The 23430-nt window shown below is 50.4% G+C and overlaps 1 protein-coding gene across 1 annotated transcript in view; it reads right to left on the bottom strand.

Moving 5' to 3' along the window:
• Positions 1 to 23118, bottom strand: part of Abcg1 (ATP binding cassette subfamily G member 1) — a 58001-nt gene extending 34883 nt beyond the window's left edge. Inside the window, exons 1-2 of the mRNA XM_021185953.1 lie at positions 22958 to 23118; positions 16478 to 16721 (exon numbers count right to left, since the gene is read on the bottom strand). Coding sequence (XP_021041612.1) covers positions 16478 to 16721; positions 22958 to 22999 — 286 coding nt within the window. The 5' untranslated portion in view covers positions 23000 to 23118. The remainder of the gene's footprint in view (positions 1 to 16477; positions 16722 to 22957) is intronic.
• Positions 23119 to 23430: the final 312 nt, after the last annotated feature.

Below are 23430 nucleotides of genomic sequence, written 5' to 3'. Positions count from 1 at the left end.
TCCCTCTCCTCCTCCCCCTTCCTCCCCTCCCCCCCTTTCCTCCTTTCTCTACCCTGGAGCAGAGCTGCCCTGGCTATTGTTTATGCTCACGGACCGAGGTTGTTTTATGAAATATTTATTAACAAGTAAATTAGCAGAGAAGCATGGCTGCTCTGCCAGTTTCTCTCAGAACTGAAACGCTGCCTCAATAAGAATTCCTTTCGGAGCTATTCTAGACCTACTGAAGACTCCGAGGAGCTGCTTCTCAGGGATGGACACCGAGGGAGTCCTCCAATTCGGTTCTGTGGAGCACTTGCATGGTTGATTCACAAATCCAGAGGCCCTGCATCTGGAATGTGAAGACCACACCCCACCACGCTGGTGCTAATTCAAGCCTAGTGGCCTCTTCCATGATCTCTTTGCTTCAGCCATCCACACCTGCCCAGAGTCCAGTCCCTGACCTGCCAACAGGTTGAGTATGGTGGAGTGACCCTTTTGCTGACTGGATCCACCCTGGCCATTCCACCACCACACCTTCACCACACTTCCTTGCAAATACAAATCTCCAGAAACAGGAACAGATAGGGAACTGCACTGGAGATGCTAGGTTGTCCCCAGGATGGGACAATGACCGTTCTGCCCTCATCTCCACTTTGGGCTGCTCCCTCCTCTGGCTCTGGTAAGACTCCCACGTGCTTATCCAAGCTCTGAGTCTCCCCACGCTTTCTCCTCATGAATGACAGGCCAGCTTCCATCTCCTGTCTTCCTCCTGTCCCCACAGTTGGCCAGGGAAGCGCCCTGGCCTGTGCTTCATTGCAAGCACCAAGAGGCCCCCCTGGCCCCCCACACACACATACAGAAGGCCCAGCTGGCCGAGGAGAGCGACCATGGACCCACACCCCAGCTCTGCCTGTTTCTCACTTTATCCTAAGAGTCTGGAACAGAGAGATGTGGAAATGTCTACTGCCTTCTGTCCTGCGTGTTATAATCAAGTTCTGAGCAGCTGGCTCAGTGGGGGTGGGCACTGAGAGAGGCCAGTGAGGCACGGGTCTCTATGTCTTCTACTCAGCCCCTGCTAGCCCCTGCCTGAGCCCCATGACACATTCCCATCTTGGGACCACCTGACGCTTTGGAAATGGTTATATCATTTCCAGTGACAGAGGGTAAGTTTTCTTCCAGCCAAAGATAGAGAGAGTTTACAGATGAATACAAAGAACTCCCTAGTCAGAATGGGTCGTTCTTTAGACTTCCTTCCTGCCCCCTCCAACAGGACAGGGCCCTGGAATCCTGGGACGGATGAGTGTCTTCCGTACACAGGACATCCTCTGTGGCAGTCCTCAGTGCTAGCTGGCAGGCAGGGATGGAGATCAGAGCTACCTCATCTGGGGCTTAGACAACACGCTTCCCAAACCAGTAGATAGAACCCCATCTCCTGCCTCCCCACCCACTCTCCACTAAGCTCCACCCCCACTATACTGTGGGCCACTAAGGACCACTACACCAGCTCATTCAAACCCACACTAGGGGGGAATTAGAATGCATCCCTCGGGTCAGTGAAACAGAAATAAAATCCGCATTGGCTTAAATAATAGTAGCAGGAACTGCTGAACACAGGAGTTTTCCCTCCACTCCCTTCACTCAGCACCAGTGTCTGCTGTCCCTGACAGATGCCCTGGGGAAAACAATCTTCAGCCCAGATCCCGGGAAGGAAAGGGGCTGGGTAGCTCCTTGGCTTCACAGTGGAGACAGCATCAGGCCCTCTTCTCCCTTGGAAAGCACCTTCTGCATTTCTCTCTGATCCTCCAATGCTTCCTAGGGTGGAGGAGCCATTGACAAGCAGGGGCTGCCTAGACTACTGTGAGTGTCCCCCTACCCTGATCCTGTCCCCCACCCTGATGCCAGGGGAAGGATGAGCAGAGACACTTCCTGACCCTGCTTTTCAAAGGATCAAGTATGGCTCCCAGGAGGCCATACACTCCTCCCGGATCTGATCCAGCAGTTCTCAAAAGCTGAAGTTCCCCGCATCTGCATGGGTAGGATGGTGGGGATTCCAGCTGCTGCATATCTCAGATCCACTGGAGTAGCACAGAGTCAACACCACAGCAGCAAAAGAAATGTACAACACACAAACAGCTTCATGGGTCACTACACGGTCATGTCCTCTCTGAAGGGCTATGAGGGTGGGACTGTGAAGCAAACTGGGGATCACAAGTCCTCCCCAAAGAGAGAGTTCATGCTGTTAACCTGTTAACGTCCATGATGCTTACTCAGCTTCACCGTTTCCTCCCAGGGTCAAGATCTATCTCGAGGGCCCAACCTCAGTCCTCGGCCTCATGCGGCCCAGGATAACTATGCAGACAGCACAGCACAAAGCTGTAAACTTACTTGGAACACTGTAAACTTTTAGGGGAAATGTATAACTTGACTGTGGGACTCTCAAGCATGAATGCTACAGATGGCAATATCAAAGGCTGCACACACGCCTGTGAAGTGCTTGCTTCAGCATCCTTTCTAAAAGTCAAAGTATAGAGTGAGAACAGCATGTGTCTCCAGAACTTTCTACCTCAGCCTTGTCCCTGCCCCCAAATCCTGGGACTGTCTTTCCTCCCTGCACTATCCTTGATTGACAGGTCTATGGAGCAAGCACAAGGCTGTGGCCTTGATTTCCTAGGGAACACACAGGCCTCAGGTCCGACCAACCTCCCCATGGAAGATGGCCACCACTGCCCCATGCCCACCTATGGCAAGCTTGCTGCTGTCCTGGGAACAGGAAGGGATCTATTGCACATGAATGTCTTGATCAACGGGCTCTGAGAGGTGGTAGGTAAGCCTGGTGCTCTATCAGCATCCTGAGGGGTGGCAGCTCTACCCATGCTAAACACTCTCACCACGTACCTATGAAACTCACACTGGAAGGGTTTCAGAAACCCATATACTCCCTGACAGATGTAAAGAGTGTTGGGGTGAAGGCTGCCAATGGCAGCCAAATTCCTTCTGAGCCTACCCACAGCCTGATGCCCTCTTAAACCTACTCCCGAGCCCTCGGTCCCAAGGGTGGAGCTGAAGGTCACGCTGTCGAGCGTGAGTAAGCCTGGAATGTTCTGAGTGTGGTTGTTTGTTCTCCCCAAGCATGGTCTACAGGTGCCACCTGGGGAGACCTGCTGGGGGGGCCCCACCCCTTGAAACATCCCAAGCTCACCAAACCTGTCTCTAGGCTAACCGCTTCCTCCTCACAGAAAGCTACTGTAGGTAGGAAGCACGAGAGTGTTCAAGGTCACTGGGTGGCCCTGGTTTTTGGTGGTAACTGACTGTTTCATATGACCTCAAGGGTCAAACTGGAGGAACTCAGGAATGACGTCATGCCATGCTGGGCTTTGCCTTGGGGACCCCTCCTGTCATTAGCAGGGTCTCTGATCTTTGGACTCTCTTCTTTGACAGGATGAAAATGGTGTTTACAGGGTTGCTGGGGACACAGCCTGGCTGGCATCCTATCCTGACCCAACACTGCATCACATCCTCAGCTGCCTTTCTCTCCTACATAATCCGGCTCCCCTCACAGCCCAGGGCAAGCACACACAATGTGCTTACCCAGCACCCTAAGAGGGTAACCTGGTGTACTGGCTGGCTTTGTGTCAACTTGACACAAGCTTGAGTTATCACAGAGAAAGGAGCCTCCCTTGAGGAAATGCCTCCATGAGATCCAGCTGTGGGGCATTTTCTCAATTAGTGAGCAAGGGGGGGAGGGGGAGGGTCTCTTGTGGGTGGTGCCATCCCTGGGCTGGTAGTCTTGGGTTCTATAAAAAAGCAAGCTGAGCAAGCCAGGGGAAGCAAGCCAGTAAGAAACATCCCTCCATGGCCTCTGCCTCAGCTCCTGCTTCCTGCCCTGCTTGAGTTCCAGTCCTGACTTCCTTTGGTGATGAACAGCAAGGTGGAAGTGTGAGCTGAATAAACCATTTCCTAGAAGCAAGTTGGGTCATGATGTTTTGTACAGGAATAGAAACCCTGACTAGCCGGGCGGTGGTGGCGCACGCCTTTAATCCCAGCACTTTGGAGGCAGAGGCAGGTGGATTTGTGAGTTCGAGGCCAGCCTGGTCTAGAGAGTGAGTTCCAGGACAGCCAGGGCTACACAGAGAAACCCTGTCTCGAAAAACTAAAAAAAAAAAGAAAAGAAAAGAAACCCTGACTAAGACAGAGGTAATATGGTATCATCATCCCTATCTGGGTCTGATTTGAGGAATGAACATCCAAATGACTAGAAGAACCTTCTAGAATAGTCCCTGCACCTTCTTGACTCTGAAGATACCATTTGGCCAAGGCTCTTCATTTGAGTGCCATGAACATCTGGAGGAGCAGGTTGAAGGGTGTTCTGTTCCCAACAATGGAGCCCACTCTAGAAGTACACATTACACACAGACACGCTGAGGTAAGGTTAGAGTGGAGATGTATCTAAGGCTTAGGAAGTAGCATCCCAGGTCACTTTGGGCGCTACCACATACAGACTTGTGACCTTGATCGTTCTTGAACATGTATCTTGTTACAAAAGCAGTAGTGACACACATGGCCCAGGACAGGTTGAGCCAGCATCTACCAACGGCCATGCTCTTTGGCTTGGAAAACCTGGTATCACAGAACACTTTCTTGTAGAATGACTAAAGGGGCTTTTAATCCATTTTATTGATTCTCGTATTATTGGTTTCTGATGTCACACACAATACTGTTTATTCAGTCGTGCCTGTGGGACATAACACTTTGTAGTTGTCAAGCTGTTTGACCCACTAAAATATGGTTTATTGCTGTTCTGACGCTCTATTTTATAGACTCATGCAGTGCCCTGCTGGCAAGTTGAGAAGCGAGTTTTACACCTACAGTCCCAACCTCTCACTCCTTCCTTTGGCCTCTTCCTTTACTGGAATGGTCTTAAATGGTTTCCAGACTTGGAACCATTTTTAAGAGACAGAGAAGCAAAGTTGAAACTATCTTCAGGGTGTAGTTTAATTTATTTTATCCCCCTCCCTTTGAGAAAAGATTACAGAATTTACTGTAAACATTCACAAACCCAAGAATGATGTTCACACAGGACCTGGCCTGGCCTCAGGTGCCACGGCCGCTGCTCTGCCCAAAGAGCCGCTGTCCCCATTGCGGCTGCCAGTTAGAGCAGTGGGTACCACTTTCTCATGTTTGACCATGAAGATCCAGCCACAAGCCAGAAATACAGAGGGCCTGATAGTCTCACATCCTCCCAAGATGACCTACATTAACCTCTCTCAGGAGGCAGATTCTGAAGTGTAATGTTGCTTAGCCAGCTCTGTTTCAATGGTGGAAATTTCCACCTAGCCACTCACAAATGCCGATGCTTCAATATAAATAGTCTCCAAGATGCAAAACTCATCACCCAGTGACCTGAGAGTTCTCAGAGGGCCTCTTGGGGATGACACAGCTATGACCTGTCCCATACAGGGCAGGACCAAGTGCTAAGTGAGACATGTTTATCAATGACTCTGAAATGAAGGTTGACTCCATTCTGATATTCATCACCAGGAAGACACAAGTGTAAGTCTTAGAAAGAAAGGCAGTGGCGAATCTCTGGGAGACACAGCACGGAAGTTGTTAGGGACAGACACTCGTTCCTGGTGGTCCTTACAAGCCATGCTCAGCCACCTGCCCCTAATATGCTGATTAAAGAGACAAAATAATAGTGAAAGGTTGAAAAGAGAGCCTTATTCTATGTAGTCACATTGGAAAGGACAAACAGAGTTCCAGAGACCCCCCAAGTCCACCTTTGGGGTGCTGACATGAGGCTCAGGTTTAAGTAGAGGGAAGGGTGTCTATTAACTAAGTAGTCACAGTCAAATGTCTGCCCATCAAGACCCATTATTGTCTGGGCTCTGGGCTCCTCTGCAAGGAGGTCTAACAACTTGTCAGAGCCGTGTGACCTCCAGTCCTGGGGGACAAGTTCCTCCTTGGCTTTTTCCTTCTCCCAGGCTGAGATTCCTGGGGAAATTCCAATGTCTTGCAGACTATTATTAAAGTCAGATGGCCAGTACTAGTCAGTACTAGTCAGATGGCCAGTACTAGTCTCTCCAGGAAGCTCCTCAGACTACTCAGAATCCTGTGTAGCTCGAGGCTCCAAGCGCCAACATCTCCATCCAGCCCTCACAAGATGGAGCTGAGGACACTTCCACACAGGGAACGGCGGTAATCACAAACGCACACTTCCTTCTTTTGACAGAGGTTTCTGCCCACTTCCCCCACAACCCCCCCCCCCAAACAGAAGAGGTTTCTTAGTGTCAGGTGTCACCGTTGCTTCCCACCACCCATCTGTAGCTTGCTTCTATCATCTCTCTTGCAAAAAAAAAATGTTAACTCTACAATCACAAAATGAGGTGGAGAAGCAAGCAGGAATAAAAAGAAAACAAACAAACAAAAAAACCCAAAAAACAAAAACAAAAACAAAAAATACCCCGCAAGCCAGAGAAGTCACCAGCCCCAAGGGGTCTCCTTGCATTGGGTAGGAGCCCCAAAGGTTGAGCAGACCATATGTATGATAGTGCTTAGCACTTCACAGAGAGCCTAAATTAAGCCCAAAGGAGTCATCAGGCCAGCGTCTCAAGAAGTCCCTGGTCCCCAGGGAGGGCATGACAGGACACCTCCTGTTCCACCCTGTCCTGGGCCTTCCAGTTACCTAAATGAGAGGAAACGAGCTTTTCTTACATCTGTGAGCTCACAGACATAGCCAGAGATGCTACAAAACGCTCTCCTGGAGTTCAGCTATTGTACAATCTCAGCGGTCCCCAGGATGAAGTGACTCAGTTGGGGCAGGAAAGCCCTCCGGATTCCAGCTGGCTTAGTGGATCCACAGACCCAGTCTTAAAGGAAAAATTCCAGGGTTTGGGAACCCGGCCTGGTCCTTTTCTAGAACTGGTCATAGAACTGGTCTGCCTCTTACGTCTTCCGATGAACAGGAAGCAAACAAGATCATTTCCAAGGAGTCACAGACCAGCAGTGTTTCTTGGAAAAGGGTGTGACCTAGGGCTATGAGCTCTTTGACTTTAAAAACAGCAGTATAGAAGCACCCCCACCCCCCACCCTCGCGCGATTAGCACACACACACAAACATACAAGTCCTTTCAAAACTTCAAGGTCATAGCTAGCACACGGAGAAAGAAGGCTTCAGCATTCTGGTATCTGCTGTGTTACTCCCACTCAGCCACATCCCTCAATTAAGCTTAAATAGGAAACAACCATGTGCATCAATATATTCATCCAGTAATATGTCCTGCTTCATCTGCTTCAGAGTCTTCCTGTTGGAGAAGCTCTCAGTTCTGGGTGCCTTTTGGACCTGGAGGGGAGAATGTGACCCGGGCCTTTGCTCTTTATAAGAAGGTGCAGCATCAAGACCTCTTGAGCCCCCTAGAGCAGCAACATCCTCTTAGCAACAGTGCCTGGCGCGCGCGGCCAATCGCGCAGCTCCCCGCTGCCGCCAGCTGGAGGTTACTAGCGAGCATTGACCGATAGTAACCCCGGCGCGGGCGGCAGTGACAGATAGGTACGCACTGCGCCTGCGCAACGGCGCACACCTGCCCCGCCCGCACCTGCACACTGGAGGAGGCCGCTCCTTACCGCATCCCCTTCCAGTCACTGAGAATTCCTAAGAACTCCTGCAGGCAGCCTCTACGGAGTCTGCAGCCAGGGTTATTTGTGAGCAATGGAGCCAGTGTGTCCCCGGCAGCCTGTAGGATGCTCACAGAACCAAAGAAGGAAGGGAGGGATGCTCTAATTAATAAAAAACCGTTATGGGGCTGTAACTTGGTCAGAGCCTTCAATACCAGGCCATGTAGATGATAGTTGGCTGGAATGAATTATTCTCTCATTCATATTTATGTGTTCTCTCTCTCTCTCTCTCTCTCTCTCTCTCTCTCTCTCTCTCTCACTCCATGTGTTACTCCATCTTGGCATCTTGGAGAGCGAGCATAGGCCTAATGCGCCCAGCAGGCAGTGCACAGTTCTGGACTCCAGGTAGAGGTCAAGCCTGCCTCCCTCCCTACCTCCACTGACAGTAGGCAAAGAAGTCTTTGTGTGGATACCCACAGTGTCTGTCTCCTGAGCAAGAACTTAGTGCCAGTCTGGGCCTCCTGAAACATTTGGAGGCAGAGAGTTGAAGCCCTGGGGTAATGAGACAATGTGGGAAAGGAAACAGCAAACATTAGCCATTTGTAATTGAAAATAAACATGACTCCCTCCAAAGTGGGAGAGGAGGCATAAGACTGAGACCTCCCACAATCCATGCTGGGATGCCTGGCCCAGGGGCTCCTAGGCCAAGCCACTAGTTGCCACATGACAGATACAGAGCAGAAGATTCATGCTGCTTCTCGACTGGACTCTACCCTTACCAGTAACAGAGAACCTTCTGGAAGGTACGCCTGCCTCTCTGCCCTGTGACCCACAAGTGTCACCGTGTCATGCAATCTCCAAGCAAACCTGGGCCCTCGCCTCTCTAGCAGCCTAGTCACCTATAAAGGCTGCTCACCCTGATAAACTGGATTGCTGTTTGTCCCTGGTCAGTCTCTTATTCTGTGCACTTTGTGGGCCCACTTCGAGACTAAGATGGCTTGTTCCACAGAGTTCCAGAATCAGGAGCTGGACCAACTCACGAACCTTACCCAAACACTGATCTTCTTAGCTCAGAGGCATTTTCTAAGAACGAATCTTGTGTGTGTGAGCACACCCGTGCTGTCCCGGGAGTCTCGGTTCCTAGTGACTGTGGTAATCAAACAGACTGACTTGTGGGAAGGGATAGTGCAGATGGTTGGCCCCCAACATGTGGGAGTTCAGACTAGGGCAGGCCCAAGGCTCCTGTTGGCGCCGAGATCTAGATTCTAAATATAGGTCTCAGCTGGACCTAATCACAGCCTTGATAGGCCTCCTGGCATATCTGACTTTTCACACTGAATGCCATTTGTCCCACTGCACAGAGAGGTAGCTAACAACATACAGCTGGCTCAGAGGATAGTGAAACTATGGTGTTGGGTCATGTGGAACCAGCAGCCCCATCAGCCAGCCTTGGAAAAGCCCTTTAACACATTTTATCACGGAGCAAAGCAACGGCATCAGACATATTGGATTTGAAGGTAGCATTTCCTAGGCACAGCAGGGATTTTTTTTATCAGCATTTGTCTCATGAACAATGTTCCTTGTGACCATCACCTCAACCATATGTGGTGTAGTCTTAACTATTTAATCTGGCCCTCGCGGTTACCTCTTTTCCTTAAAGAAGCCAATCTGTTGCTGCCAGAACTCAATGGGAGCAGGTGTACGGTTACTAACCACTATTTTCCTGCCAGTCTACAAACAAAAGGAACGGTTTTATGTTCAGCAAACTGTCAGCTGTCGTTATTCCTTGAAGCAGGAGAGTGGGCTTTGGTTTAAAAGGCCTTTCGTCTCAGAAGGTGGAGGTTTCTGGAAGCAAGCCCACTGCTGAGGTGCTAAACGCAAGCAGGCAGGCACCCAGGACACGGGGCAAGCATGGCAAGAATGTCCTTAGGAAATTAAACAGTGACAAGGACACCCATTGGGCAGCCAAGTACAGGCCTGCAAAGCCATCCTGCAGAGGCCAGATGGCTTGAGAACGGGGGAAACTTTGGGAAAGTGACAAGGTCACATAGCCAGATAAAGAAACTGCCAGACAGAGTGTTCAGAAAAACAAGAACCCAGGGGCAGTGGCATCAGGACATCTATCCTATGTCCAGATGTGTCAGCCTGGACCACATAGTGCATTGGAAACTCTTGTCTCTGACTCTAGAGCTCAGTTGGAGATAGCCAGCTTGTCATGTGGGGGACTAATGGGAGAAGGTATGCCAGCCAGAGGAGGGGAGACAGGAAGGCCTGGATGCTGAGACTAAAAATCTAGCAAGGTAAATGGCTCTTGGCACTCTCAAGAGTCGTCCCCTGTCAATAGTTCCTCAAATTCTATTTTTAGACTACCAACGAAGTTCCTTATCACCAAGAGCACTGCTCTTAGGACCCTGCACATCACACATCTGCCTACCCATCTGCCCCCAGGAGTCACCAAATACTCGAGAGCAAGAACTGACCTCCAAGTTTACCCAGGCAACAGATGGGTACTGTGGTACTCTTCAAAACACTTAAGCCACAAAATGTCTGCAAGTAGCCCTGGGGCTATACACTGCCTGGAAGAGTTACCTACCACCCTAAATAAAGCAAACTACTGGGTTAAAAGCAATCTCCTTTGGGGCCCAAAAGAAAACCTAGCACAAGATAGGCCAAAAGATCAACAGAATTCTTCCTTGCTAAAGGAAGTGAGTTCCCCCCCCCTTAAAACCTGACAACCTATCACCAGTCTCAGGGCTCTCTGAAGCCTTTCTTTTCTGGGCTGGGCTCCCCTCCCCATCTCCGATCTTGGGCATTTGGTTGAAGTCCAAGTTTCCTAATGGAATTCCTGAAAGGGGCTTATTTAATGGCAGAGTCCACTCATTTTTAGCCAGCCTGTAATGACAGGCCTTGTGAAAGGGCGGTGGAAATTAAGAGAAAGCAAACGTTAATTTGAGAAGGGTGTTGGGTGTTCAACGGCCTTTTAGAACCCAGAAGCAAGCCAATACACATAATCTGGCTTGGAGCTGATCGGGCTGCTTAACGCCTTCCTGGTTTGTTGTTGTTGTTGTTGTTGTTGTTTTGAGGGGGAGGGTCTGAAAATGGGAGGCTTCTATTTCCGCATAGGCTGTGGTATACTCTACTCTATCCATGGAATGTGGCGTGTGGAGACATGGCCTGGCCTGGCTAAAAGGATATTAAAGAAAATGTCCTGGAGCCCCAGGCTTGATGGCATTTGTTCTCAACATAAGCTTCAGCGCTGCCTGATCTCTACAGGTGCACTTCCTTCTTAAGAGCCGTGTCATTTGCTGGGGAGAGTAGGTTCCCTGCCATCAGCCTCCTTCACTGACAAGGACACAGGACACAGGACACACACGTCTCTCCTGAGGAGGAGGATGGAACTGCAAAGCCCTTCAGATAGCCTTATCAAAGGTTACATCCAAGCAGGACCATGAGATAGGAAACAGGCCCGGCACTAGTAACTCCATCTATACTATGGTAGTCCAGGGTAAACCCCACCTCAGGGGTAAACACTCATGGGTCCTGCAGACAACTGATCTTGGTTTGAAATACCACAGACAGCAGGGTTTCTTTTTTTTTTTCTTTTTTTCTTTTGGTTTTTCGAGACAGGGTTTCTCTGTGTAGCCCTGGCTGTCCTGGAACTCACTTTGCAGACCAGGCTGGCCTCGAACTCAGAAGTCCACCCGCCTCTGCCTCCCAAGTGCTGGGATCAAAGGTGTGCGCCACCACGCCCTGCAACCGGCAGGGTTTCAAGGTGGTCTTTCCTTTGACCACGACCTTGAGATGGGTACAGGGATCAGAACTGCTCCTGAAGCATCTTTATGAGCCAAGCAAACTGAAGAAGTCCCCTCCGTCAGCCAGCTACGAAGAAAACCATTCAGTTGTGCTTGGGTTGCAGAGGGGACAGTATACAGAGTCCCCCCAGCCATCCTGTGACCTTAGCACACCACATTCTAATGAAAAAGAAACTACTGATGGCATAAGACCCCATCACCTCACCCTCCCCTTTTTGCCATGTGTATTCACTTTAGGGGGATTCTTGGTGACACCACGACACAGAAAGCACTGACTGTGCCTTCCATAGTCACTCTGGACTGAAGTGGGGAGGCTCCTCCCACCAGTCCCCTACCATGACAGCCAGTGTGACGGCACCAAAGGCAAGAATGTTCCAAGTCATTTGTCCCATCAGCTCACACTACGTGAGTGGGTTCCTTGAGGGAGAGTAATTACCAGATCAGAAGACGGTGAGATATTCCTTGGGGTGTGCTGTTCCCTCCCGAGACTGGCTCCTCTCACAATTATGTTCCCTACCAGGAATCTATTACATGATCTAGTTTTTCCTCCAAAGACATCATTAATCATCAGATGAAAACTTAAGCACAATTGAAAATACGTGTTTGGTTAAGTACCACTGTCAGTGCTTAGGAGTCTGTCAAACTCCCAGATGTCAGAGAGACAGAATGGCCTCACCTAAAGCTATGGATACTGTCCCTGCCGGAATCCCTTTCCTCCCAGCAAGGAGGAAAGCAGGCCTCACTCTGCCAGCTTTCTTCAACATGACAGTGTATTGATAGTGCTATTGTCTAAGGTAGGCCCAGTATAGTAGCGCCACATTCTAGGGGAAATCCAGGAAGAAACTAGTTTCCATGGGGGGGGGGGGGGGCGTGTCTACAGAGTGGTCCAGCATCTATCTAGGTAATGGAAGAGAACATCTGGGCACTCCCTCTAGCTTTGACTTTGGGCAAATTGCCTCTGCTCTTGGACTCCTGTCACCTCTACCAATCTATAAGTCTGACAGGCTAGATGCTCCCAGAGCTCCTCCCTCCAGCAGTCCTCCCTCCAGCAGTCCTCCCTCCAGCAGTCCTCCCTCCAGCAGTCCTCCCTCCAGCAGTCCTCCCTCCAGCAGTCCTCNTCCTCCCTCCAGCAGTCCTCCCTCCAGCAGTCCTCCCTCCAGCAGTCCTCCCTCCAGCAGTCCTCCCTCCAGCAGTCCTCCCTCCAGCAGTCCTCCCTCCAGCAGTGCTATGGCAGCCAACCCAGGAGCTAACAGTCAGTCAGCTCAGCACATTCAGGGTGAATCTTAAAAGCCAACAACCAATCAACTTGATAAACAGACAGCAAAACTAATCAGGTAGCGGCATATGAGAAGTGGCTTCTACCCTGAAGGTCACCTTGGAGCTACATGGAGAGGATGGCAGATCCCAAATAACCCCTGTGAAGAAATGGCAAGAGGAGCTGGGAGATGACCTCCACAGCTCTAGTTACTGTTGGAGCCCGTGAGGGTCACTATCCATATGAGGGCAAAAGAGCAAAAGGTCCCACATGGTGGGGCGGGGACAAAGGAAGCAGAACTTTCAGACATTCAGGAGCAGAGGCAAGGAGTGGGGCCATGTGGGGAAAGAAAGGACAAGGAAGCCAGAGGTGTGCAGAACATGGCAGCCAGTCTGCTGCCTGGTCCTGGGGAAAATGCACACTTTATTGATTGCCTGCTTACTGAGTATGGTTCCAAGTTGAGAAAATTGAACCCCTAGGTTCAGAGTCATCAGGACATGGCACTGATGCTAGGAAGGAGGTTACAAGAGTGTCCGCAGCTCTAGCCGGGCAGTGGTAGCGAATGCCTTTAATCCCAGCACTTCGGGGGCAGAGGCAAGTGGATTTCTGAGTTTGCGGCCAGCCTGGTCTACAGAGTGAGTTCCAGGACAGCCAGGGCTACACAGAGAAACCCTGTCTCGGAAAAACCCAAGAAACAAAAACAAAAGAGTGTCCGAAGCTCATGTCATTTGTAGCTGATGAGACAAATGACTAGGTTTTTTCCTAGAGGTGGCCTGCAGGCTAAAGGACTATTTCCCAAGGCCCCCGAGCCCCCAGAAGAGCCTTCCTTGTTTCCCTGCTGGCTGCATGAAGATGGCCCACAGGGCTCAGAACTGGACAAGGCCTGGCCTCAGTGTTGGGCTTCACGGAGTTAGCAGTCACCACTGTGGTCTCAGGCAGGAGGATGAACCCGCCCTCTAACCATACTTTGCTTTAGTTTCCCTCCTATTCAGTGAGGAAGAGGTGGGTACTTCTTTCCGATATTAAGTTCAGACCTACTTGAAAAAGCATCTCTATTCTGATGTAGGTCTAGCTGCCAGGGAAGGCAAGGAACACAGAGGAGAGGGTACCTCAGAGATGCCACTGCAGAGGAAGGAAAGCAAAGCTGGGGAAGGCATCAGACAGCAAGCCACGGCCAGCTGGTGGAGGAGCCGACACGACACACCAGACTGAGCATATCTGTCATCCCTCTGACTCATGGGCAAGTCCCGTGGGGCTCATGTGCAACTCCTCCCATGCCTGAACCTACAGAGGTTACTACAGGGCAAACAGCCACCTGGCTGAGCATCCTCGAAGGTGCTGAGAAGGTGCTGTCCAGTTGTGTCTCAGCCTGTTAGGAATCCATGGCTGACTCTGGTGGCAAACATGACCTGTTTACGCTCAGAGAGCACGAGGCAGATACAGCCCCTGAAGGGTCCCCCCTCCTGGGCCCAGATTTATGTCCAGGGTTTCAACTCAAGATGCTGCCAGGGTGTGACAGTTCATCTTCAGTGACAGTTTGATGGATCCAGAATGGCCATGGAGACAGGTATCTGGCTGCTTCGGTGAGGGGTAATTACCTAGATTAGATTAAGTGAGCTGGGAAGGCTCACCCTAAATGTGGGCAGCACCATCCCCTGGGCTGGGGTCCTGAACTCAATAGCAAGGGGAACTGAGCACCAGCATCTGTCGCTCTTTGCTTCCTGAATGTGGGAGCCACTGTCCAGCTAACTTCTCCTGAGACATGACTTTTCTGTCATGGTGGGCCATACCCTGGACCTGAGAGTCAAAACAAACCCTTTCTCCCTTAAGTCTGGTGTTTTGTTGCAGTAAATAAGATACGCAACCAACACACAAAGATTCAAACATCTGAACCCCTACATAGCCAGCCATCTTCATCTACAGCCTGAATTTTCAAACCCCACCACGACACCGCCAAGACCACATATAACACTCACGCGGGGATTGCCGTGTGCTTCACGGGTCTGCTGCGGTTCATCTACACTAACAGACGAGCCCCTCTGGGTACATTTTTCCTGTAAAATCTGAATATTCCTACCTTTCGATTCCAATGGGCTTCACAGCCTGGACCCATGGCTGAGCCTGGCTCAGTTTCTTAACAAAACAGGCTGGCATGTGGAAACGGGAGTGTCGGATAACAGTGCCCTACAATCAGCCCTGAGAGGGAACAGGGCCTGTTCTTGGTTGTGCAAACCCAGACATAATCGTTTAACAACCACAGAGCTCAAAGGTCCTGGGGACTGGCTTCTCAAGTTTCCAAAATTTTGTTTGCCACTAAGACCAGATTGCCCCTGCCAAGGAGCTCACCGGCTTAGCTTTGAGAGGCAGAAAAACAAAATGGGGGTTGGGGGTGGGGAGGAGATGACAAATTTAAAAAGAGGCTAGCTTTTTAAAAAGAAAAAAGAAAGGTTGTATCAATATTTAAGTTTAAAAAAAAATCAATCTTTCGGTGGCACCAGAGTCACCTCGGATGTCCCAAGTTCCCTTTGGGTTTCCAATTAGCTATGCAGTGATTCAGTAGATACCATGGACCGTCTGGTCTCTTCCCTGACTACCCTACTTCTATAAGCAGCAGACAAGGCTGGAAAACAAGAACCAATCAGAAAGGCACTCAAATCTCAGCAAACATTGCGTAAGGGAGGTGGGCAACTCAGGAGGGTGGCCAAGCAACCGGGACATCTGCATATGTCAAGGGTCCTTCATCCTACGGTGCTTCAGGGGCCTCCTCTGCTCCATCTCCCCATTTTAGTGGACAGAGCTCATTTTATGACCATTTGCTTTTTTTTCTATAGGCCGCCAGCACTACACATTGAAGAGTCCTTCCAAGATCTCAAAAACAAGCTTGTTCTCAGAAAGGCTATGCCAGACTCTGGAATGCTCTTGAACAACTGAGACCTAGAAGGCAACACACTCTTTCCCTGAATGACCGGAAAACTAGTCTACCTTGAAAAAGGACCATCAACTGAGTGTTCATTAGGGGAGGACCCGCATGCTAGGAACAAGCTAACCCTGATGCCTGTGACTCTGTGAAACTCTTTATCTAGTCCCTATTATTAGGAATCGAAGATACGCAAAACTTTCATTTTAGTCAGGCAGTGGTGGCGCATGCCTTTAATCCTAGCACTTGGGAGGCAGAGGCAGGCAGATTTCTGAGTTCGAGGCCAGCCTGGTCTACAGAGTGAGTTCCAGGACAGCCAGGGCTACACAGAGAAACCCTATCTCAAAAAAAAAAAAAAAAACAAAAAGAAAGAAAAGAAAAGAAAAGAAACCCTCTCATTTTTCTGAGCACTGACTAGAATTTTTCCATGTGACTAGAGGTGTCAAATCACAATCAGAATATAGATCCATGAGAAAAACAATGCATAAAATTATATTCGGTATGTATCTCCTAAGTTGTCCAAGAAGCAGATGGATATCACAGCTTCATTCAGGTGCTGCCCCCAAGGTAGCTCATTACGAATATGTACGCCCCTATTGCCCAAATCCAAACTATATATGCAGTTAGAAGATTTTTCAACAGGGCACACTCAACCTGTACCAACACCACCGAAGTTTAGAACCTCTGTGAACTCTGAGACTTGTCTAATCGAACCTGTGTATTTCACAGGAAAGAAGCCAGCTGTGGATCGGCGAAATAAAATTAGCCAAGGTCAGCCTGCATCGGAAGAGAATAACCTCACAACTTTCCAAACTGCAGACCAAGACTCTCCCCAAACAACCTGTGGCTTCCTTCACGGGCTCCCCGCACCCCAGCCACCGAGCTGGGGGCTTCACTTCCTACCTTTCTTCTTCCACCAGGGCCCCTCGGGTACAGAGTAGGAGAGGTCCTTGAATTCGATGTTCACGGCTGCCCTCCGCGGCAGGGAGGAAAAGCGCTGGGCCTCTGTGAAGTTGTTGTCCACCTTCTTCAGGTGCCCATTGAGCAGGTCTGTCTCAACCTCATCCACGTTGCTGGACACGACCTCATCCACTGACACGCACACGGACTTGGGCTCCGTCATTGCGGCAGAGTAGCTGCTGGCATTCTAGAAGGGGCAGAGCAGAGGCAGTGAGGCACGTCGGGTGCTCTGGAAAGAAGGAACTATCAAGAGACTTGCCGCTGGGCTCAAGGTCATCGTCAATTATCCATAGAGGTACTTCCTAGACCTTTCTAGAATACCCTTGGCCAGAGGAACTCTCCCCCCGCCCCCCTGCCCACCCCCACCCCCTGTAACCATCACTTTTGCTTCTAGTAAAAAGGCACTTCAGACAAGACACCAAACACATTGACTGTCTTCCTTTAGGATCATAAAATCTAATCATAAAACTTCAAGAAGTGTCTTGCTTTCCTCTCTAAAGAAGAGATGGACCACTGTAGAGACTCACATCTTTCTGGTCTAGCCATAAAAACCTCAGGGAAGACGAATGGGGCTTATTTAGAATGAGCTGTTGTCATGTGTTCCTGTGTGCTCAGCCCCTGACATGTCTGAGACAGTGTTCTTAGAACAGTGGCTTGTGGGGCCTGACATATCTTACTGTTGCATTTTCTAGATCCCCTGTAACTCCACTCTCCTAACAACACCGGAGGACCAGAGTAGTTTATTTTCTCTGTTATTCAGGCAGGGAAACTGAGGCACAGGGAAACTGAGGCACTGGCAACTTAAGGAACCTGCGCCAAGTGCCACAATTAGGGGTGGAAATAGGAATAAGATCTAAACTTGAGCCATTAAGACACAGGGAGGTGCTTTTCTGTGTTACAAAGGCATACGTAGCTAGTATGGAGCTCACTATATTATCCACAGAGCCCCATAGCTTTTAAGCCTTTTTCATGCATGCAGCGGGTAGGCCAAGACCCAGGAGTATTTATGCAAAGCAAGGGGTTTGCTTTTCTAATGGCTTGGCAACCCTGACTTGATCAATAAGGTTCAGGAAACCTCCAACCGAGCCTTAAGGGGCACAAGTTGTACTAGTGTTTCTAGCTGTCTCCTGAAGCCTAGGGAGAACATCCAAAAGCATGGGCCATCTGCAGGCTCCTCTAGGCTACTGATAATGTATGGAAGAGAGCCCACCCCTCACCAGTTCTGGTCCCCAAGGCCACTGATCTGGTATGGCACAGTGATGTCCTCTCTTCTAAAAAGAATACACATGCTGTTCTTCTATGGTTTGTTCAGTAACTTTCTTAATATCGCTTATTATTTATTATATATTATTATTAAATAATATAGAAGAGAATAAAACTATAGCAGTCTGTCCATAAAAAGCATCCTAAAGGGTTGTGGAGGTGACTCAAAGTCAGTAGGATGCATCCCTAGCATGCACCAACCCTGGGTTTGCTCCTGAACACTGTGCTAACCCACTCTGCTGATGTACACCTATAGCTCCAGAAGCTTGAGAAGTGGAGGAAGGAAGACTAGAAGTTCAAATCCATCCTCCACTACTTAGTGAACTTGAGGCCAGCTTGGCTATACAAGATCCTACCCTATGAGCCCAGCAAGACAAGTCTCTTACCCGCCTACCCACTGAGAGCACACAACTGAACCATGGAAGAGCTGACGTTATTGCCACCGAGGTATTTGATGGGTTCAGAGCCTACTGGTAAGCTTTGGGGTTTGAATACTTAACAATGAATATAGAGTCTCTTAGAGATGGAAAATGGAGCTTTAGGCTTAAGAAAAAGACGCACAAGCCACAGATTCACACCCGCCCTCGTGAGCATATCCTGAGCCTCACAGACACTCTTACTGACTGACTGAAAGTAAAGGATGCAGAGGCAATTCTTGATCTCCAGCTTAGGACACTAGGCATGAAGCATGGATGCTCTTTTCAGTGCCAACAAAGCGGGTTCATAGGTGCTCCAAATGATGTCTGTGCTCAAGACTTTGAGACCCACGGAGCCTAGTGGAGAGCACCTGAGGCTGGCTTCTGTATCCACACATCAGGTGCCTTCCATGATGGGCCTCCTGAAGGGGTGGGTCACTCTGTCACACCTCTGTAGGAATGCACCTATGCAATTTAGAAAGCACCCAGAACGCACAGGGGCATTCCCTCGACCCATCCACGGTCCTTTGTGGCTATAACTGCTGTGGTAGCAGGTTCATAACCACAAGGGCTGTGGAGGAAGGAGCCAGGGAAGCGCCAGGTACTGGCTTTAGGGGCAGGCTGTCCTGTGGAGAGGCAATCAGATGAGGCCAGGTCACTCCCACCTCACCTTGCCTCTGTAAGTTTGGAAGTACTCCTGGCTTGGTGCCAACCCTAACAGAGGTGGGCAGCCCTTCTCCATCACGGTTCCCAGAACTCTGGAAATCAAGAAGGGATTGCCTCCTTCTCTGTTGAAACCCACAGGAGTAAGAGGCCTCATAGCCATCACCCATCCACCCCCTAACTGTGGCAGATATCAGACAGCTATCAGGCCTGCATCCCGATCTTTTCTCCCAGACCTATCTATGCGCATGTTCATTCCCTTAACAGACTGAACACTAGAAAACACCAGTCTGCTAGCCAGACACAGACATGGCCTGTGACCCTAGCCAGCTCAAATTCAAAACTGAGCCCAGGGAAGAGAGCAGCTGTCCCTGCAGGATTAGGCAAAGGCTGTGGGGGGTGGGGGGTGGGGGGTTATTGGAGGGTGGGGGCCCAGGACAAAGTCTGTCTGCAGAAATAGCCCAGGCTGAGATTAACAAGATGAGATGAGGGCAGGGCTTTGTGTACCATGCTCCCTGCAGAGGGCCTCTGTGAACAGTGAATCTGGAATATAGAAACCGAGACCTACAGTTATCATGTGGGCAAAAGAGGACAGGAAACAGGGTACTTGGCACAGATGAGACTAGAGAGGCAAACTCCATAAAGAGAGTTTGAAGATTGCTAGGGACCCAGAAAGGGAACCCACGCCCAGAGCTCCAGGCTCAGAAGGCGGTGGTATCAGTCACCCGCAGAACTAGAGACAGAGGAGCTTAATCAGCAGGTGGTAACTGAGTTGGAGCCCATTCTGCCAGCCAGTAGACCAAGCTGAGTGATTAGAACTGGGGAGGGAGGGCGGAAGAAGCTAGAGTTAGCTACTTAGGATGTGAAGCGTTCAAAAGCAAGACCACGTGCCTGCCCATGCTAGGCAAGAGACTGTAAACACTGACTAAGACCCAGCACGCTTAGTATACTCCAGCCTGCAGCCCCTGCTCTTAGCATTTGCACGGTACCAGTGGTGGAAGGGAGGTTACCTACTCCAGTCCGAAAGCAGCAAGGTGGCCGCTCTGGCTCAGGACACCCAGCTCCCTGAGGCGTCCTGAGCTGGCCTCCTTCCACCCAGCCATTTGACTGTTGCTTAGTTCACTGGACACAGCAGAGGTGTTCTTTAGAACTGAAATGCACAGGAAACAGGAACTTATGCAGCCTCCTTCAGCAAAGAGGGCAGCCCCACCCTTCCTCCACCGGTGTCCAGTGGCCTCACCCAATTAATAAAATCATGAAAACCTTTGTGATGAGACAGTGGCCTGTCACTCCAAAATAGACCAGCTCTCTGGAAACACAGCCTCTGATGCGAGCTGCTAGCTAGCAATGTAGGTTACAGCGAGCTCTGCCTCAGCCTCCTGAACTCATTAAAAATAAAACAAATACCTATCGGCTCCTGGTTTCCCCCCTCAACTGGTCCATTTCCCTACCTTCCTGTCTGGACACTGTGCCCTCTCCTTAAGGAATGTGTTTTTAAGGACTGAACAGACGGTAAAGGCAGGAAGTCCGTTCCTGGGAACTTTGTACAGAGGGGACCCTGGGGGGGGGGGGGCTGTTCAAGAGATTGCTCTCTTGGCAAAGTGTCCAGTAAGTTCCTCACAAATGCTGGGAAGCTAGAGACACCAGAGTAGTGGGGGAAGTTCACACACAACCAGCAAGCCTCACCTAGGCTTGGAAGACCCCTTTACTGAGATAGATACATTCTGACACAGAACTTCTCTCTGCACACTGGGGCAGGGGTCATCCAGTTTCTCTGTGCTTCCTCACGACCAACTAGGATATTCACCGAGACGGTATCCTAGGACATCCTGGGTGCATCCAAGGAAAACAGGCTAACCCATAATCAGAGCAATTTCCCACAGGAAAAGTGTCCCAATGTCACACTCTGAGCTAAGCTTAAAGGGCAGGTTACAATTGAGTGACCGCTCACAATGCCACAAAGGGCTGACCATCCCATGGAAGGACATGCCCACCATGTGTGTCTTTGCCACCTCAGAGAACCTAGTACTCCTAGATGCTCTGGCCCCCCTCCAGGGTGCTCCTCCAGACTTAGAGCTCACACAGACAACATCATCAGGACCCTAAAGCAGGAGACTCTTAAAAAGCAAATCCTGAGGTCTTGTTATAACCAAGATAGAACATTTTAAAAGTTAACTTCATCTTTGTTTTGTGTCTATAGCACCCGATATTCCTAGTGGCTTTCACTTCCTATTCCCAAACAGGTCCCAACCAGGCTGACCCTGATTGGCTTCGAAGAGCAGACAAGATCTGTGGACCCAAGGTGGTATAACCACAGACAGATAGACGTTTAAAACTTCAAACAAAGGTGCCAGGTTTCCAGGAAGAAACGTCTTTTCAAATATATCAATAGGTTTCCCGAAAAATAAAAGATAAACCCTAGCCATTATGAGATCAGTAACTTCATAGCAGGGGTCTAGGTTGTATCAAACCATAATATTATAAATCGTATGGAAACCTATATCCTACAGCAGTTTGGTTCATTTATCTACATGTTCAAACCAGTTCTGTGCAGAGAGAACCCATCAAACTTCCTCTCTTTGCAAAGATTGTCAATTATCATAATTTTCTGTTGCTAGTAATAATCTTCACATTGATAGATACGTGCACAAGGGCCAATTTTTCAGTGTTAACCAAGCCTCCAGGTAGAGTCAACTAGATAAAGGTGCATACTCGAATACTCAAGGAGAAGCGATTCCTGTTTTCATTGACTCTGGCAAGTCTGAAATGGAGCACAGTCCAAGGATGGGGAGCAGGTTAGAAGGGTCTTCCTTCCCGCCTCACCCCACCCCCTGCTAACCACCACCATCACCACAGTGCATCTTTGCTCCATTCTATCGGTTTACACAAAATCATTACATAATGAGTCGGCGGGCAGGGCTCGAGTTCTACAGTAACCTGTTTGGAATCACAGGATGCGGTTGTCAGAGCAGAGCATGCGCACAAAGCCGAGTGCTTTTTTTTTTTTTTTTTTTCCTCTAGAGCGCAAAGCAAGAGGTAACTGTCGGTCAAATCCTGGGGAGCCTTGCTGACTTCAAATACAGGATGCTAAAAATGAAATAAAGGGGAGGGACTGTGAGATGTGGGCTTCTAGCGTATTGGGAAGGAACAGGCAGGCTAGTAACAGAGCAAGGAAGCAAAGAAAGGCACGATTCGGGTGGGAAAACGGAGGGCTTGCTGTTTGTACTCCACCACAGTCTGAAGTCAGCCTAAGAGGTTATTAACCGCAATGTCCGCTTGTTAGACAGAGCCGGTAGGGCCAAGGGTGAGACCAGACAGATGGTGGGTTGGTTTTTGTTGTTATATGTTGGCTTTCTCCTGGAGCATTGAGTGACCGTGCAAGAGGAGACGCTTGCACACCTCTGAGGAAACAATACTTGTCTAGCAATTCTGTAGCACCCAGGTCTTGTCCTAACACTGGTATCTGGGGGGAGGGGGGCGTGTAAATGCCCACACCCTGCCCTCACCCTGGCAGGGATCTGGGCTCGTCCTCCTCTGTCTCCCCTGGGACTCCGCTGCCTCCTCCAAGAGTAGCTGTCTCTGGGGAGCGCAGGAGAGCAGGCTCCGTTTTGTGGGGCGCAGTTTCTCTTTTTGCCCCCCACCACTGTGCCCAGCACTCCAGAGGGTGGCGCAAGAAGTCCCCCGCCGCCTGCCCGCTCCACAGAGCTCCTCAGAGAGATCCGACCCTCCCTTCCCTTGGGCTGAGCCTGCAGTCCCTCCCCAGTGCGCTTCCACATCTCCATCCCCTCACCCAGGAGACGGACAAGTCAAGGCCATCTACTTGTCCACTTGTGGGGTTGCTCGCTACCCGCGCCCCACTCCACCTTCTGGATGCCCTAAGCCAGTACAGGAGCATCTCAAAGCTCCAGGTGGCCAGGGCGGAGGCGAGCAGCGCCGGGCACCTCTCCAGAGCACCCCAGGTCAGCGCCCGGAGGATGCGCTCACAGGCTGGCTGGTGTGAGGACCAGCCAGCCTGGCTTTGAGCTTCCTGTTTCCTTAGAAGATAAAAGCCAGCCCCGAGTGCGAAGGATGTGCGACTCACCATGGCGGTGCCGACCGAGAAAGCGGCCATCAGACAGGCCATGCCCCGGGGGCGGCGGCGGCAGCGGCAGTGGAGACGAGGCTGCGGGCGGCGGGGACGAGGTTGCAGGAACGAGGCTGCGCTTGCTCCTGCTCCTCCGCGGCGCTCTGCGCGGGTTCCGACTGCGCCCCGGCCCCGCCCCTGCCCATGATTGGGCCGGGCGGAGGGGGCGGGGCGCCGACAGGTGCGCGTGCTCTTGTTTTGCTCCTGTTGCGGAGCGGCTGGAGGATGCTCTGGACCCGGAGCTGTCTGCTAGGCCTCTCCCAACCGCCTGGGCCTGGGAAGCCCACTACAGGATCCCTGCAGAAGCTGGGGCCAGCTCAACCCTAGACGAGCCAGTGGGGGCGCCCTACAAACCACGGGGTCCATGTTTAGGAAACCTCCCGAGATAACTTGAGATCAAAGGGATAGGGAAAAAGGCAGGTGGCTCCTTT

This window comes from Mus caroli, chromosome 17 (assembly GCF_900094665.2).
Source record: "Mus caroli chromosome 17, CAROLI_EIJ_v1.1, whole genome shotgun sequence".
NCBI classification, from domain to species: domain Eukaryota; kingdom Metazoa; phylum Chordata; class Mammalia; order Rodentia; family Muridae; genus Mus; species Mus caroli.
This window is presented reverse-complemented; position numbering and strand designations above follow the sequence as displayed.